The 15467-nt window shown below is 51.6% G+C and overlaps 2 protein-coding genes across 3 annotated transcripts in view; one reads left to right on the plus strand and one right to left on the minus strand.

Moving 5' to 3' along the window:
• Window positions 1–6146, minus strand: part of LOC102943233 (zinc finger protein 135-like) — a 32095-nt gene extending 25949 nt beyond the window's left edge. Inside the window, exon 1 of the mRNA XM_043524813.1 lies at window positions 5848–6146. Coding sequence (XP_043380748.1) covers window positions 5848–5986 — 139 coding nt within the window. The 5' untranslated portion in view covers window positions 5987–6146. The remainder of the gene's footprint in view (window positions 1–5847) is intronic.
• The window catches only part of LOC114021903, a 139248-nt gene that overhangs the window by 74250 nt on the left and 49531 nt on the right, over window positions 1–15467 (plus strand). The gene's annotated exons all lie outside the window — the stretch shown is intronic.

Below are 15467 nucleotides of genomic sequence, written 5' to 3' on the forward strand. Positions count from 1 at the left end.
TGTAGGTATTTTTAGGCTATCAAGTCACCACTCTACTATCTCTTTGTTTAGGTAAACATAGTGAGCTTCTTAAGTCTCGCACTATAAACTGTCCTCGGAATTTCTAAAGGTTGGAGAGTAAAACGTCCGATATCAAAGTGTGTGGCATCCAAAATGGGGAAATTCGAAACCTCATCTTGACAAATAAAGAAGAACTGGTTAGAAAACATTAGTAAAAGTTAGAACAAATTAGTAATAGCTTAGGTGTAAGCCACAGAATCATACAAATGCAAGATTGGAAGGGACTTCAAGGGTATGTCTACACTGCTGCATTGTAAACACAGGTCTGTGGGACCCATGCTTGAACATCCTCACTGAACTGTAAACCTGGCTTACAAGTGCCGGATGTGGGTCTTGTTGCCATGCTAACGCGTCTGTACTACACTCTGCAGCCTTCTCACTTGGGTCTCCATCTCGAGCTGCATATATGCTGCAAAATGACAGGGCTTTGCCCTACCTTCGTAGCAGGGTCCTAGGCTGTGGGTCCCAAGAGCTTGCTGAACCATGTGAGAGTGAGGTGTGTGTGCAGGGAAGGGGGGCTTAAGCTTAACCATGAGTCAGAGGCCTGTCTTAGTGTAGTCGTACTCAGAGAGATCAACAAACCCTTCCCCCTGGGCTGAGGCAAGATTAAGTAAACCTAAACCATCCCTGCCAAGAGTTTTTTCAGCCTCTTCTTACAGCCCTCCAATGACGGGGATTCCACAACTTCCCTGCTTGGCTTTCCCAGTGCTGAACTATTCTTAGAGTCTAGATAGTTTTTTCCTGATATCTAACTGAAATCTCCCTTGCAGCAGACTAAGTTGATTCCTTCCTGTCCTGCCCTTGGTGGACATGAAAAACAATGGATTACCATCCTCTTTATAACAGCCTTCTAAATAGTTGAAGACTGGTATCATGTGTCCCCGGAGCCTTCTCTTCTCTAGACTAAACATGCCCGATTCCTTCAATGTTGCAAAGATTAGCATAATGGGAGGATATAACCCATCACACAGAGAAAAGAAAAGGCAAAAATAGGCCCCATATTTCTGGATCACGGTTTCATTAATGTCTCTGTTTTGGAGTTATTATGAGGCAAATTGTCCACAAGGTGCTACACAGACATTATAAAAAAGAACAAGTGAAAGTCAGAGGCCACAAGGGACCATTGTAATCACCTAGTCTGATCACCTGTGTAACACAAGCCATTAAAAGAACTTCCCCCAAACAATTCCTAGAAGAGATCCTTAAGAAAACATCAAATCTTGATTTTAAAATGGTCAGAGATGGAGAACCCACCCTGACCCTTGGTAAATTGTTCCAAAGATTAATTACACACTGTTAAAAATGTATTCCTTATTTCCAGTCTAAATCTTTCTAGCTTCAACTTCCAGGCATTGAAATAATAGAATCATGGGACTGGAAGGGACCTCGAGAGCTCATCTAGTCCGGTCCCCTGCACTCATGGCAGGACTAAGTATTTTCTTGTCTAGATTCTAGATCATCCCTTGTCTGACCTGCTCTTAAAAACCTCCAATGACGGAGACTCCACAACCTCCCTGTGCAGTTTGTTCCAGGGCTTCACCACCCTGACAGCCAGGAAGTTTTTCCTAATGTTCAACCTAAACCTCCCTTGCTGCAATTTAAGCCCACTGCTTCTTGTTATTCCTTTCTCTGGTAGATAAAGAGCCCATTGCTAAATATTTGTTCCCCACGTAAGTATTTATTAGACTGTGATCAAGTCACCCCTTAATCTTCTCTTTGTTATGCTAAATAGATTGTGCTCCTGGAGTCATTTACTATAAGGCAGGTTTTCTAATCCTTTAATAATTCTTGTGGCTTTTCTCTGAACCCTCTCCTGCTTATCAGCTTCCTTCTTCAATTATGGGCATCAGAACAGGACACAGTATTCCACCAGCACCAAAACCAGAGGTAAAATAACTCTCTCTGCTCCTACCTGAGAGGCCCGTTTATGCATCCAAGGATTGCATTAGCAATTGGACACAAAAATCACACTGGAGCTCATGTTCAGCTTATTATCCACAACAACTCCCCATTTTTTTTCCAAAGTCACCACTTCCCAGGACAGAGTCCCCCCTCCCCCCTTGTGAAAGTATGGTCAACATTCTTTGTTCCTAGATGTTTTCATTTATATTTAGCCATATTAAAACACGTATTGTTTGCTTGCCCCCAGCTTAGAAAATAAAAACTGGCTAACTGATAAATCTCAAAACATAGCTGTAAATGGAATCATTGTCAAGCATGTTTGTTTCTAGTGGGGTCCAGTCTTGGCCCTAAGCTATTTAACATTTTTATCAGTGTTGTGGAAGAAAGCATAAAATCATCACTGATAAGATTACAGATGACAGAAAGACTGGGGTAATGGTAATTAAAGAAGTGGACAGGTCACTGATACAGAGCCCTTTGGATTGCCTGGTGAGATGGGTGCAAGAAAACACTGTGGGCTTCAATATGGCCAAATGTAAAATGATACCTCTAGGAACAAGGAATGCAGGCCACCCTCATAGGCTGGGAGACTCTCTTTGGAAGCAATATCTCTGAAAAAAGGTGTCAGGGTTATGGTGGATAATCAGCCGAACAGGAGCTTCCGGTGTGTGACACTGAGGCCCGAGCAGCTGCTGCACACCTTGGAGGCATAAACAGGGGACTCTCGAGTACCAGCAGAGAGGTCATATTACCTCTGTGTTTTAGAATCATACGACCACCGCTGGAATACAATGTCCATTTCTGGTGCCAGCAATTCAATAAGGCTGTTGAAAAATTCGGCCTGGTGAGGGGGGGGGAGGTTCAGAGAAGAAACATGAGTGTGATAAAGGGATTGGAAACAGGCCTTATAATGAAAGCCTCTAGGAGCTCAATCTCTCCCGTTGATCAAAGAAAAGGTGAAGGGGAGACTTGACCGCAATCTATGAATGCCCTCACGGGGAACAGAAACGTAACAATAATGGGCTCTCTGGTCTCGCAGAAAAAGGTATAACAAGATCCAATGGCTGGAAGTTGAAGCGAGACAAATTTAGACTTGACAGAAGTTGCAAAGTTTGAACAGTGAGGGCAACTGACCATTGGGAAAGACTTAGCAAGGGTTACGGCGGATTCTCCATCACTGGGAATTCTTAAAATCAAGATTTGGGTTGGTTTGTTTTTTTTTTTGCTAAAAGATGTGCTCTATTTTAAATAGTAATTTAGGGGAATTCAGGGGAGCTCCTATGGCCTGTGTTACACACAGGAGGTCAGACTAGATGATCCCAACGGTCCATTCAGCCCTTATAAAATATGAATCTCTAAAGCAGATTTTCCAGTTGACAAATCATTCTTATAGCTCTTTTCTAAACCTGCGCTAATTTGACAACATCCTTTTTTCAGTGTGAACACCAGAACTAGACACAGCACCCATCAATGGTCTAACCAATCCCATTTAAAGAGGTAATATCGCCTCGTTATTGCTATTCCCTATTCCCCTGCTAATCTATCCTAGAATCATTACTAGCCGTCTTTGCTACAGCATTGCACTGGAAGATATGTTTCCACCACGACCTTTTGGTTCTTTTCAGAGTCACTGCTTCCCCAAAGGGTCCCAGAGCCATGGACAGAGATGCTGTCTGACATGGTGATGAAACAGGCTCATGGTGTTGGGGGACTTGGACATCCACACAAATAATTTCTCAGACACAGCAGCAAAAAACCTTCCGTTAGATTTTCCAGCTCCTATTCTCACAGGACGCCTCCAGTCCCACACGTGCAGCCAGCCACACCCTGGCCTGGACATGGATCTCAGAAACACCAGAACTGCCCCTCTGCATCCATTTGAGCTACACTTTGCAACACAGAACACCAGCACTCACTGAATGAAAACTCTACCCCGCCAAGAGGCCAAGGAGCAGAAAGATTAGCCAAGCATGACACTCGCTTGCCATCCTCCACACAGACCTCCACGGTCCTGGGCACCTGCAACAGCTCCGGCAGGGATGGGGCAAACTGGAGCATTGACGATGGGGAGCCCCAGCAGAGATGGAGACTTTGGCACAAGGAATTCTTGTAACCCTTTGCCACGGCTGCTGCCGCAGGAGGGAAAGAGACTATTCATTACACCAGCACTTGGTGTCTCCAACTGAAATAAGGGCCCTGTTCTGCGGCCACTGGTTCTGACATGGCCTCCACCATTACCATAGTGTCTGAGCAGCTCACAGTCTTTAATGTATTTATCCTTACCCCTCCCTTGTGAGGTAGAGAGGGGCCATTCTACCCATTTTACAGATGGGGAATGGAGAAACTGAGACCCAGGGCTAGATTCACAAAAGGATTTAGGTGCCCAAGTCCTATAATCGGGCCCCATTGAGCTCAACCAAATCCCTGCTCAGCGGCTGCCGAACCCCGTAGGCCCTGAAACTCAAGCGGCACCTAATTTTTGCAGTAAACGTTCTCTCAGCACCTCTGAGCACACGCAGGGCCTCTCTCGCCAGGTCTCCAGGCGGGCATGGGCACAGGAACTAGGGGCATGGGGCGTGCTACAGCACCCTCAGGTTTTATGCCAGCCTCGGCCCCCTTACCCCTATCCATGTTCCCCCCTCCTGGAGCCATGGCCCTGCTCCCATGGGGGTGGGTAGTGCAGAAGGGGTAAGGGGGGGCACTGCACCCCCACTCTAGACAGTGTTCCAGCACCACTACAGATGGGGAAGACAGGCGTGCCTCTGCCTGACTTGCCGTGGGACCCAATTTGGCAAGAGTCCCCAGAGCTCGCCTACCGGACTGCATCGCTATAGACAAACTTCCATACAACAGGGAGGAGAGAGAACTCCCTCCCAACTTTTAGCCCCGTGGTTAGGATATTCCCCTGGGCGGTGGGAAGCCCGCCGCTCTGTCTGTGGGATAATCTGATGCGGGTCTCCTTCAGTCTCTCCCGTTGAAGCGTTTCTGCTCTCAAACTCTCCTGGGAGGATGGGCCAGGATGGGATGAGCTATAGATAATCGAAGAGGTGCCTGAAACTATGGCTGTGCTAAACAGATGGCAAGGGCTGCATCTGATCCCCCTTTCCTTGCCTTCCATTTTTGCATTTCCCCCCACGATGGATAGAATTCTGGCCATGGCTGCCTAGAATATTGCCTGGAATTTTGGAACTGCTTCGACGCAGCATTCAATAACTATTGTGTTACAGGCAGACAGAGGAAAGTCTTCCAGTTGCAGGTAAGGCCTTTGTTGTCTCAGCAGGCTACTTCATGAACCCTCACTCAGCACAGGAACCGAGCCCCTCTTCCTGCGAGGAACCCTTTCGCAGAAATCAGTCACGGCCAGGCAAGGACACCAGGAAGACCACCTTCCTTCCAAGAATTCAGCACATGGGCACAAAAGGTGTCCCTGGAGACGCTAATGGTAACTGGATCCTGTCCCGTGACTATGGTCCATGCCCATCTGGGCTGGTGAAAGAGAGCTGAGAACATCTGGGGCTTCACACTAACACAGCTGGCAGAGACAGAAGATGTGCAAATGGAGATGAAGCACATTTGAAAATCTGGCCAGTGAGGACTTAGGCAGAGCTAAGTCACAAGACGTTGGTCCAATGGCTGAGATGGCTGAGGGGCCAGAAGACCCACAGAATGGTGGAACCAGCCTCGGTTTTTATGTGCCTGAATTGCCTGTCACATGGGAGGGGATGTGGAGGGGACAGTCTCTTGCACACAAGATCTGATCCCCCTGAAATCAGATCTGATTCCCCCTGAAATCTGAGGGACTAGTTAAAGAAACTGCACAGAATCTGACCCCTTTGCTCCAAAGACCACCCAACTTCTAATACCTGAGGGGACAGGAATCCTTACCCCGCCAGGTCACAATCTCATAACTCTCCTGCATGACTTCCTTGTAGAGGGCTCTCTGAGTGAGGTCCAGCAGGGCCCATTCCTCCTTGGAGAAATACTCAGCCACCTCCTCAAACGTCACGGGCTCCAGGGAAGCCATTTCTCTTCCCTGTCCCTTGGAAGGATGGGCAGATCTGTAGCACAATATGGATGTTATTTTGCAGCCTGGCAGGATGAGAAGGTAATTGAGGATGTTTCAGAAGGGCTTTTAGTCCATTTTATATCCCAGTTCTTCCTGGGTTTGTCCCCTACAGACAGACGTTCTAGACTCTGCCATACTGGTGAAAGGCTTGACCCGAGTTTTCAAAAACAGCAACCTAATGTTCGGTTCTTAGAGCCACGCTCAGTTCTCTCAATAAGTGGCCTGAGTTTGAAACATGCCGAGCCTGAGACATGAGGGTCACCATCAGGTGCCCAGCACGGCTGCCAGTCAGAGCATTTATTCAGCTACCTGAATACAGATCGAGAACATTAGCTATGGGCTAAGGATGACCGGATAGAAAGTGTGAGAATCGGGACAGGGGGTGGGGGGTAATAGGTGCCCATATAAGAAAAAAGTCCCAAATAGCGGGACTGTCCCTAACAAATCGGGACATCTGGTCACCCTATATAGGCTCCGGTATGTAAGGACATGGTCCTGTAACACAGCACAGACACAACCCCTCCCAGCACCCCAAAATCAACTAAGGCCGTTTTAAATCCTCACCAATATCTACAGGGAGTGAAGGGCAGGGGGCCACTCATGCTCACACACACCATGTGTGTCAATATTTGCAGGGCTGGCACTTAAGTCAGTAAATAAGTGTGATTGACTGGCAAACAACCAGGCTGGGTACCCTCGGAAACAGAGATTGACTGGGCTACAGAGAGGAGAGGGGCTCCCTGGGATCTCTCCATCACACGTGCAGCCCAAGGAGGCTGGAGCTCTTCAAAACTGGATCATTTTCGAAGTATTAAAGGGTCATTTCTCTCCCTTCCTCCCAGAATGCTTTCCAAACAGGGGCGAGCCGTGTGTCCCCCCAACCTCCGAGACCAGTCACCGGGAGCAGCCTGCCAGTGACCTGAGCAGGGCCATATCGGCTCCGAGCCGTCAGCCCCGCAGACAGACGCTGCACAGCCGCCTGCCCGGAGCTGACGGCGGAGCAGGGCCAAGGACCCGCTGTGGGGACCCCTGGACCCCCTCCGACCCCTATCCCTTCTCCGACCCCCCGACCTGTGGGGACTCCCCCGACCGCTAGCGGACCCCCCGGACACCCCCCCAACCTGTGAGGAGCCCCGGACCCCCCCGACCCCTAGCAGACCCCCAGCCCCCAGCGACCTGTGGGGACCCCCCCTGGGCAGCGCGTCCCCCCAGCAGCGGGCACCAGGCAGAGGCGGGACGGGGCTTTTCCTCTCCCTTCCCCTCGGGCAGTGACTGTTGGAGGGGTTTCAGGGGGCGGGGTCTGGGGGGCAGGCAGAGCCCGAGGGGGGCCGGCTCTCACACAGAGGCAGCAGCGGCCTGGGCCGGTATCACACCCCGGAGCTCAGCCCCAGCGCCGCAGGCCGTGGAAGGGAGGGCGGGATTCACTGGGGGGGGGTGTTTGGGGCGGGGAGGGGAAGAGGCGTAACTGGTGTGGGCAGGCCAGGGGTGGGGGCTGTGGAGTGTGGAGCGGGCGGGATGGGGTGGAGGCGTAGCTGGCATGGGCAGGCCAGGGGTGGGGGCTGTGGAGTGTGGAGCGGGCGGGGTGGGGTGGAGGCGTAGCTGGCACGGGCAGGCCAGGGGTGGGGGCTGTGGAGCGTAGGGAGGGGAGGAGGTGTAGCTGTGTGGGCAGGTCAGGGGTGGGGGCTGTGGAGCGTGGGGAGGGGAGGAGGCGTGGCTGGTGTGGACAGGCCAGGGGTGGGGGCTGTGGAGCGTGGTGTGGGCGGGGTGGGGTTGGGAGGAGGCGTAGCTGTGTGGGCAGGCCAGGGGTGGGGGCTGTGGAGTGTGGGGCGGGTGGGGTGGGGTGGAGGCATAGCTAGCGTGGGCAGGTCAGGGGTGGCGGCTGCGGAGCGTGGTGTGGGCGGGGTGGGGAGGAGGCGTATCTGGCGTGGGCAGGCAAGGGGTGGGGGCTGTGGAGAGTGGTGTGGGCGGGGCGGGATGGGGAGGAGGCGTAGCTGTGTGGGCAGGCCAGGGGTGGGGGCTGTGGAATGTGGTGTGGGCGGGGTGGGGAGGAGGCGTATCTGGCGTGGACAGGCCAGCGGTGGGGGCTGTGGAGCGTGGGGAGGGGAGGAGGCGTGGCTGGCGTGGACAGGCCAGGGGTGGGGGCTGTGGAGTGTGGGGAGGGGAGGAGGCGTAGCTGTGTGGGCAGGCCAGGGGTGGGGGCTGTGGAGCGTGGTGTGGGCGGGGCGGGATGGGGAGGAGGTGTAGCTGTGTGGGCAGGCCAGGGGTGGGGGCTGTGGAGTGTGGGGAGGGGAGGAGGCGTGGCTGACATGGGCAGGCCAGGGGTAGGGGCTGTGGAGCGTGGTGTGGGCGGGGCGGGATGGGGAGGAGGTGTAGCTGTGTGGGCAGGCCAGGGGTGGGGGCTGCGGAGCGTGGTGCGGGCGGGGTGGGGGCGATGGGGTGGGGAGGCAGGCGGGTGAGAGCTGGTAGGAGGGAGGCGGCGTTTGTTGTGTGATGGAGGCAGGCGCAGGCTGTGGACTCACTTAAAGAGCGGCAAAGCGGCAAGCAGCAGCGTCTACGGCCGTACCACCCTGAACATGTCTGATCTCGTCTGATCTTGGAAGCGAAGCAGGGTCAGGCCTGGTTAGTCCTTGGGTGGGAGACCTACTGGGTGCTGTAGGCTTTTGCCTTCCCTCGCCACACTCCCTGATGCTGCTTGGCTGCAGAACTCTCTACACCACATTCTTTTGCCGCCTCCTCCTCCCTTCCTTCGGCAAACGTCTCCCAGTCTGTGGCCATCTCTCCCAGGACAAGGGGTTTGGGCACCATCTTCCAGCCCTGTTTTTCTTTTCTTTTCTTACCAGTGGGCAGGGCCCAAGGAGGTTGGAACAGAGCAGAGTGGATTGTCTGTGAATTGCTAGGGTTGCCGGTTTGGTGGTGAACCTAACCAAAGCATTCATCACAGTCAGCAGAGCCGGTCTATTTACAATACTAGGAAAGATAGGATGCCCACCAACCCTGTAATGGCTTATACGCTCATTCCACAACAACATGAGAGCAAGGGCAACTGTTTAGTTTGACGGGTCCACTTCGGACAGCTGTGAGATGAAAAGCGGAGTGAAGCAAGGATGTGTTCTTGCCCTTACACTCTTTGGAATCTTCTTCTCAGTACTCTTAAACTGTGCGTTTAAGGGCATGAAAGATGGAGTGTATTTCCACACAAGATCAGATGGGAAACTCTTCAGCCTGTCCCAACTTAAGTCAAAGACCAAAGTCAAAGAGGTGATAATCAGGGAACTTCTATTAGCTGATGCTGCTGCCCTTACAGCTCATGATGAAGATCTACCACAAGAACTCATGGACCGCCTTTCAAGTGCCTGTCAGGCATTTGCTCTCACCATCAGCATTAAGAAAACAGTTGTATTAGGACAGGGGGCTCCACAAGATCCTTCACCTTAAAAGCAAACCAGCTAGACGTAGTCCAAAAGTTCAGCTATTTAGGTTCAACAGTGACCACCAACCTCTCACTGGATGAAGAAATGTTCACATTGGAAAGGCCGCCGCCACCTTTAGCAGACTAACTAAAAGAGCATGGAACAACTCAAAGCTGACCATCAAGACCAAATGCTAGTGTACGAATCCTGCATCCTCAGCACTCCCATGTATGGTGGGAAAACATGGACAGCTTATGCTCATCAGGAGAAAAGGTTAAAGAGTTTCCACTTACATTGTTTACGCCGCATACTCAACACCAAATAGCAAGATGAAGTCACCAACTCAGAGATTCTTCAAAGGGCAAATTAGCAAGTGTGATTGCCCAGCTCAAGCAAAGACGACCGCGCTGGTTGCGCCGAGTAGGTTGGAAGATGGATGCATACCCAAGGACGTGTTATATGGCAGGGGGGATTGTCACAATCCATGTAACATTCTCAACTGTGGAGCGTGCATTGGCTGAGTCTGGGGCAGGGGGTTGGGGTGCAGGAGTGAGGGGTGCGGGTGCCGGGTCTAGGAGGGAGTTTGGGTGCAGGAGGGGGCTCTGGGCTGAGGCAGGGATTGGGGTGCAGGGTCTGGGAGGGAGTTTGGGTGCAGGAGAGCGTTCTGACCTGGGGCAGGGGATTAGGGTGCAGGAGGGGGTGTGAGGTGCAGGCTCTGGTCAGGAGACGTTTATCACAGGTGGCTCCCGGCTGGGGGTGTAGCAGGGCTCAGGCAGGCTGCCTGCCTGCCGTGGCCCCACGCCGCACCCAGAAGCGGCCGGCTGCTGGCACTCCCCTTGGGAGGAGGGGGGCAGTGGGTCTCCGTGCGCTGCCTGTGACTGCAAGCACCGCCCCCACAGCTCCCATTGGCCGGTGAGATTAACTTCGTTCCAAATACCAGAAAGGAGTCAGTCAGGTGAGGAGGAGGTTCTCAAGTAGCTCCAGCAGGACTGACAGGTCAAGCTGAATGTCTGAAGAGGTATCACCCCACCTGGAGACAACTAGGCTAATTATTGGCATTGAAAGAGCAACCAATCAGAGAGGGTCAAAAATCATACATAAGGCAGAGAGCTGATAGACTTGAGAGTGTGTGAGGGTGGTTAGCAGTTGGAGCAGATCGGGCGGAGTAGAGCAGAAAACAGAGATTGAAGAAGCAGGCAGAGGAATCCATCAAAGAGCTGAAATCATTTTGACTGAGCAGAAAAACCAGCAGACGGGTCAGAGGGATTGAGACGATGGACAGTCAGTTTAATGATTTTTAAATATAAGGAATGCACAGGTACAATTGTCAATAAAGTTGGATGAAAGCCACCACCTGCATTCCCCCAAGTGACCGATCACCACTTGTGGAATGTCCTCAGTCATGTCCTTTTAATGGGTCATATTGTAATGTAACTTTATCCATATGTACAGGGGATTAATCTATTGTATTGTAATAGGTTGTGTACTGTGTTGTAACATTGGATTAAGGCTTTATATATATATATATATGAAGGGTCTGTGTGTACTGTATTATGCAACACTGTGTCTGTTTTGTGGTTTGTGTAGTCTATTGCATTGCCTTACTATGATTTCAAAATGCAATGAAACTGTTTTTTGCTAGGAGTCGTGTATCATAGCCCGTTCTTTCTCTGATTATTAAATACCTCGTGACTAAATATTTCCTTTAAACAAACGTTATTTTGTGTTTGAAGAATTACTGCTTGAGTGACAATCCTTTGACTCTCCTCTGGGGAGAGGACCACGCACAGTTCATCTGAACAAGTCACCGAATGCCTGGCTCTATGAGCGACTGGAAGAGCAAATGAAAGAGAAGTCACTCCTGGGACACTGCCTGGTACTAGACCAGGAAGAAGGGAGCTCTGGCAGAGCAACCAGAACACAAGGGAGGAGAACAGGACCTACGGCCATGCTCCCAGGGCCTGCCCTAGTATGAGGAGCTGAACTGGGGGTGCCACCACCAAACCTTGGCATAGGAAGTGTCTGGGCAGTGACCCTAGATACTGACTGGGAGACGGTTTTGCCAAAGAGCCCGTGTATCTCTGCCTGTTTGAGCTGGGATGCTGGGTCGTGGTGAAGTGCCTGAAACCCAGGAGCAGACCCAGCCTAACACTGCTGCAGACGGGAGCTCCACCACGCCGCGTTACGTGCTGTATTGCAGTACAGCTGTACAGAGGAATTTAATAACTTTTTCCAGAGACTTGCGGGGCGCTGCCATGTTGGGTGGATGAGAGCTGGCGCTTTCTCAGCCTGCTGTGCTTCCCACTGCCTGACCCCAGAGTGCTCAAAATGACATTGGCACCAGAGACTTTAAGATCTGAACCGTTTAGTTCCCAGAAATATTAAATCCCCAAACCACTGGCCCAACTTGCCTTCCTATGCTGCCTGGTGCACCTTCCCCTTCCATTAGCATCTAAGCCCTGGTCTACACTAGGACTTTAGGTCGAATTTAGCAGTGTTAAATCGATGTAAACCCGTACCTGTCCACACGATGAAGCCATTTATTTCGATTTAAAGGGCTCTTAAAATCGATTTCCTTACTCCACCCCTGACAAGTGGATTAGCGCTTAAATCGGCCTTGCCGGGTCGAATTTGGGGTACTGTGGACACAATTCGACGGTATTGGCCTCCGGGAGCTATCCCAGAGTGCTCCATTTTGACCGCTCTGGACAGCACTCTCAACTCAGATGCACTGGCCAGGTAGACAGGAAAAGAACCGCGAACTTTTGAATCTCATTTCCTGTTTGGCCAGCGTGGCAAGCTGCAGGTGACCATGCAGAGCTCATCAGCAGAGGTGACCATGATGGAGTCTCAGAATCGCAAAAGAGCTCCAGCATGGACCGAACGGGAGGTACAGGATCTGATCGCTGTGTGGGGAGAGGAATCCGTGCTATCAGAACTCCGTTCCAGTTTTCGAAATGCCAAAACCTTTGTCAAAATCTCCCAGGGCATGAAGGACAGAGGCCATAACAGGGACCCGAAGCAGTGCCATGTGAAACTGAAGGAGCTGAGGCAAGCCTACCAGAAAACCAGAGAGGCGAACGGCCGCTCCGGGTCAGAGCCCCAAACATGCCGCTTCTATGATGAGCTGCATGCCATTTTAGGGGGTTCAGCCACCACTACCCCAGCCGTGTTGTTTGACTCCTTCAATGGAGATAGAGGCAATACGGAAGCAGGTTTTGGGGACGAAGAAGATGATGAGGAGGAGGAGGTTGTAGATAGCTCACAGCAAGCAAGCGGAGAAACCGGTTTTCCCGACAGCCAGGAACTGTTTCTCACCCTGGACCTGGAGCCAGTACCCCCCGAACCCACCCAAGGCTGCCTCCTGGACCCAGCAGGCGGAGAAGGGACCTCCGGTGAGTGTACCTTTTAAAATACTATACATAGTGTAAAAGCAAGCATGTGAAAGGATTACTTTGCCCTGGCATTCGCGGCTCTCCTGGATATACTCCCAAAGCCTTTGCAAAAGGTTTCTGGGGAGGGCAGACTTATTGCGTCCTTCATGGTAGGACACTTTACCACTCCAGGCCAGTAACATGTACTCGGGAATCATTGTACAACAAAGCATTGCAGTGTATGTTTGCTGGCGTTCAAGCAACATCCGTTCTTTCTCTCTCTGTGTTATCCTCAGGAGAGTGAGATATAATCCATGGTCACCTGGTTGAAATAGGGTGCTTTTCTTCAGGGGACACTCAGAGGAGCCCATTCCTGCTGGGCTGTTTGCCTGCGGCTGAACAGAAATGTTCCCCGCTGTTAGCCACAGGGAGGGGGGAGGGTGGAGGGGGTAGCCATGCGGTGGGGGGAGGCAAAATGCGACCTTGTAACGAAAGCACATGTGCTATGTATGTAATGTTAACAGCAAGGTTTACCCTGAAAGAGTGTAGCCAGTGTTTTATAAAATGTGTCTTTTTAAATACCGCTGTCCCTTTTTTTTTCTCCACCAGCTGCATGTGTTTCAACGATCACAGGATCTTCTCCTTCCCAGAGGCTAGTGAAGATTAGAAAGAAAAAAAAAACGCACTCGAGATGAAATGTTCTCCGAGCTGATGCTGTCCTCCCACACTGACAGAGCACAGACGAATGCGTGGAGGCAAATAATGTCAGACTGCAGGAAAGCACAAAATGACTGGGAGGAGAGGTGGCGGGCTGAAGAGAGTAAGTGGCGGGCTGAAGAGAGGGCTGAAGCTCGAATGTGGCGGCAGCGTGATGAGAGGAGGCAGGATTCAATGCTGAGGCTGCTGGAGGACCAAACCAGTATGCTCCAGTGTATGGTTGAGCTGCAGCAAAGGCAGCTGGAGAACAGACTGCCACTACAGCCCCTGTGTAACCAACCGCCCTCCTCCCCAAGTTCCATAGCCTCCACACCCAGACGCCCAAGAACGCGGTGGGGGGGCCTCCGGCCAACCAGCCACTCCACCACAGAGGATTGCCCCAAAAAAAGAAGGCTGTCATTCAATAAATTTTAAAGTTGTAAACTTTTAAAGTGCTGTGTGGCATTTTCCTTCCCTCCTCCACCACCCCTCCTGGGCTACCTTGGTAGTCATCCCCCTGTTTGTGTGATGAATGAATGAAGAATGCATGAATGTGAAGCAACAATGACTTTATTGCCTCTGCAAGCGGTGATCGAAGGGAGGAGGGGAGGGTGGTTAGCTTACAGGGAAGTAGAGTGAACCAAGGGGCGGGGGGTTTCATCAAGGAGAAACAAACAGAACTTTCACACCGTAGCCTGGCCAGTCATGAAACTGGTTTTCAAAGCCTCTCTGATGCGTACCACGCCCTCCTGTGCTCTTCTAACCGCCCTGGTGTCTGGCTGCGTGTAACCAGCAGCCAGGCGATTTGCCTCAACCTCCCACCCCGCCATAAACGTCTCCCCCTTACTCTCACAGATATTGTGGAGCACACAGCAAGCAGTAATAACAGTGGGAATATTGGTTTCGCTGAGGTCTAAGCGAGTCAGTAAACTGCGCCAGTGCGCCTTTAAACGTCCAAATGCACATTCTACCACCATTCTGCACTTGCTCAGCCTGTAGTTGAACAGCTCCTGACTACTGTCCAGGCTGCCTGTGTATGGCTTCATGAGCCATGGCATTAAGGGGTAGGCTGGGTCCCCAAGGATACATATAGGCATTTCAACATCCCCAACAGTTATTTTCTGGTCTGGGAATAAAGTCCCTTCTTGCAGCTTTTGAAACAGACCAGAGTTCCTGAAGATGCGAGCGTCATGTACCTTTCCCGGCCATCCCACGTTGATGTTGGTGAAACGTCCCTTGTGATCCACCAGAGCTTGCAGCACTATTGAAAAGTACCCCTTGCGGTTTATGTACTTGCCGGCTTGGTGCTCCGGTGCCAAGATAGGGATATGGGTTCCGTCTATGGCCCCACCACAGTTAGGGAATCCCATTGCAGCAAAGCCATCCACTATGACCTGCACATTTCCCAGGGTCACTACCCTTGATATCAGCAGATCTTTGATTGCGTGGGCTACTTGCATCACAGCAGCCCCAACAGTAGATTTGCCCACTCCAAATTGATTCCCAACTGACCGGTAGCTGTCTGGCGTTGCAAGCTTCCACAGGGCTATCGCCACTCGCTTCTCAACTGTGAGGGCTGCTCTCATCTTGGTATTCATGCGCTTCAGGGCAGGGGAAAGCAAGTCACAGAGTTCCATGAAAGTGCCCTTACGCATGCGAAAGTTTCGCAGCCACTGGGAATCGTCCCAGACCTGCAACACTATGCGGTCCCACCAGTCTGTGCTTGTTTCCCGAGCCCAGAATCGGCGTTCCACAGCATGAACCTGCCCCATTAGCACCATGATGCATGCATTGGCAGGGCCCATGCTTTCAGAGAAATCTGTGTCCATGTCCTGATCACTCACGTGACCGCGCTGACGTCGCCTCCTCGCCCGGTAGCGCTTTGCCAGGTTCTGGTGCTGCATATACTGCTGGATAATGCGTGTGGTGTTTAATGTGCTCCTAATTGCCAAAGTGAGC

This window comes from Chelonia mydas, chromosome 11 (assembly GCF_015237465.2).
Source record: "Chelonia mydas isolate rCheMyd1 chromosome 11, rCheMyd1.pri.v2, whole genome shotgun sequence".
Classification (NCBI taxonomy): domain Eukaryota; kingdom Metazoa; phylum Chordata; order Testudines; family Cheloniidae; genus Chelonia; species Chelonia mydas.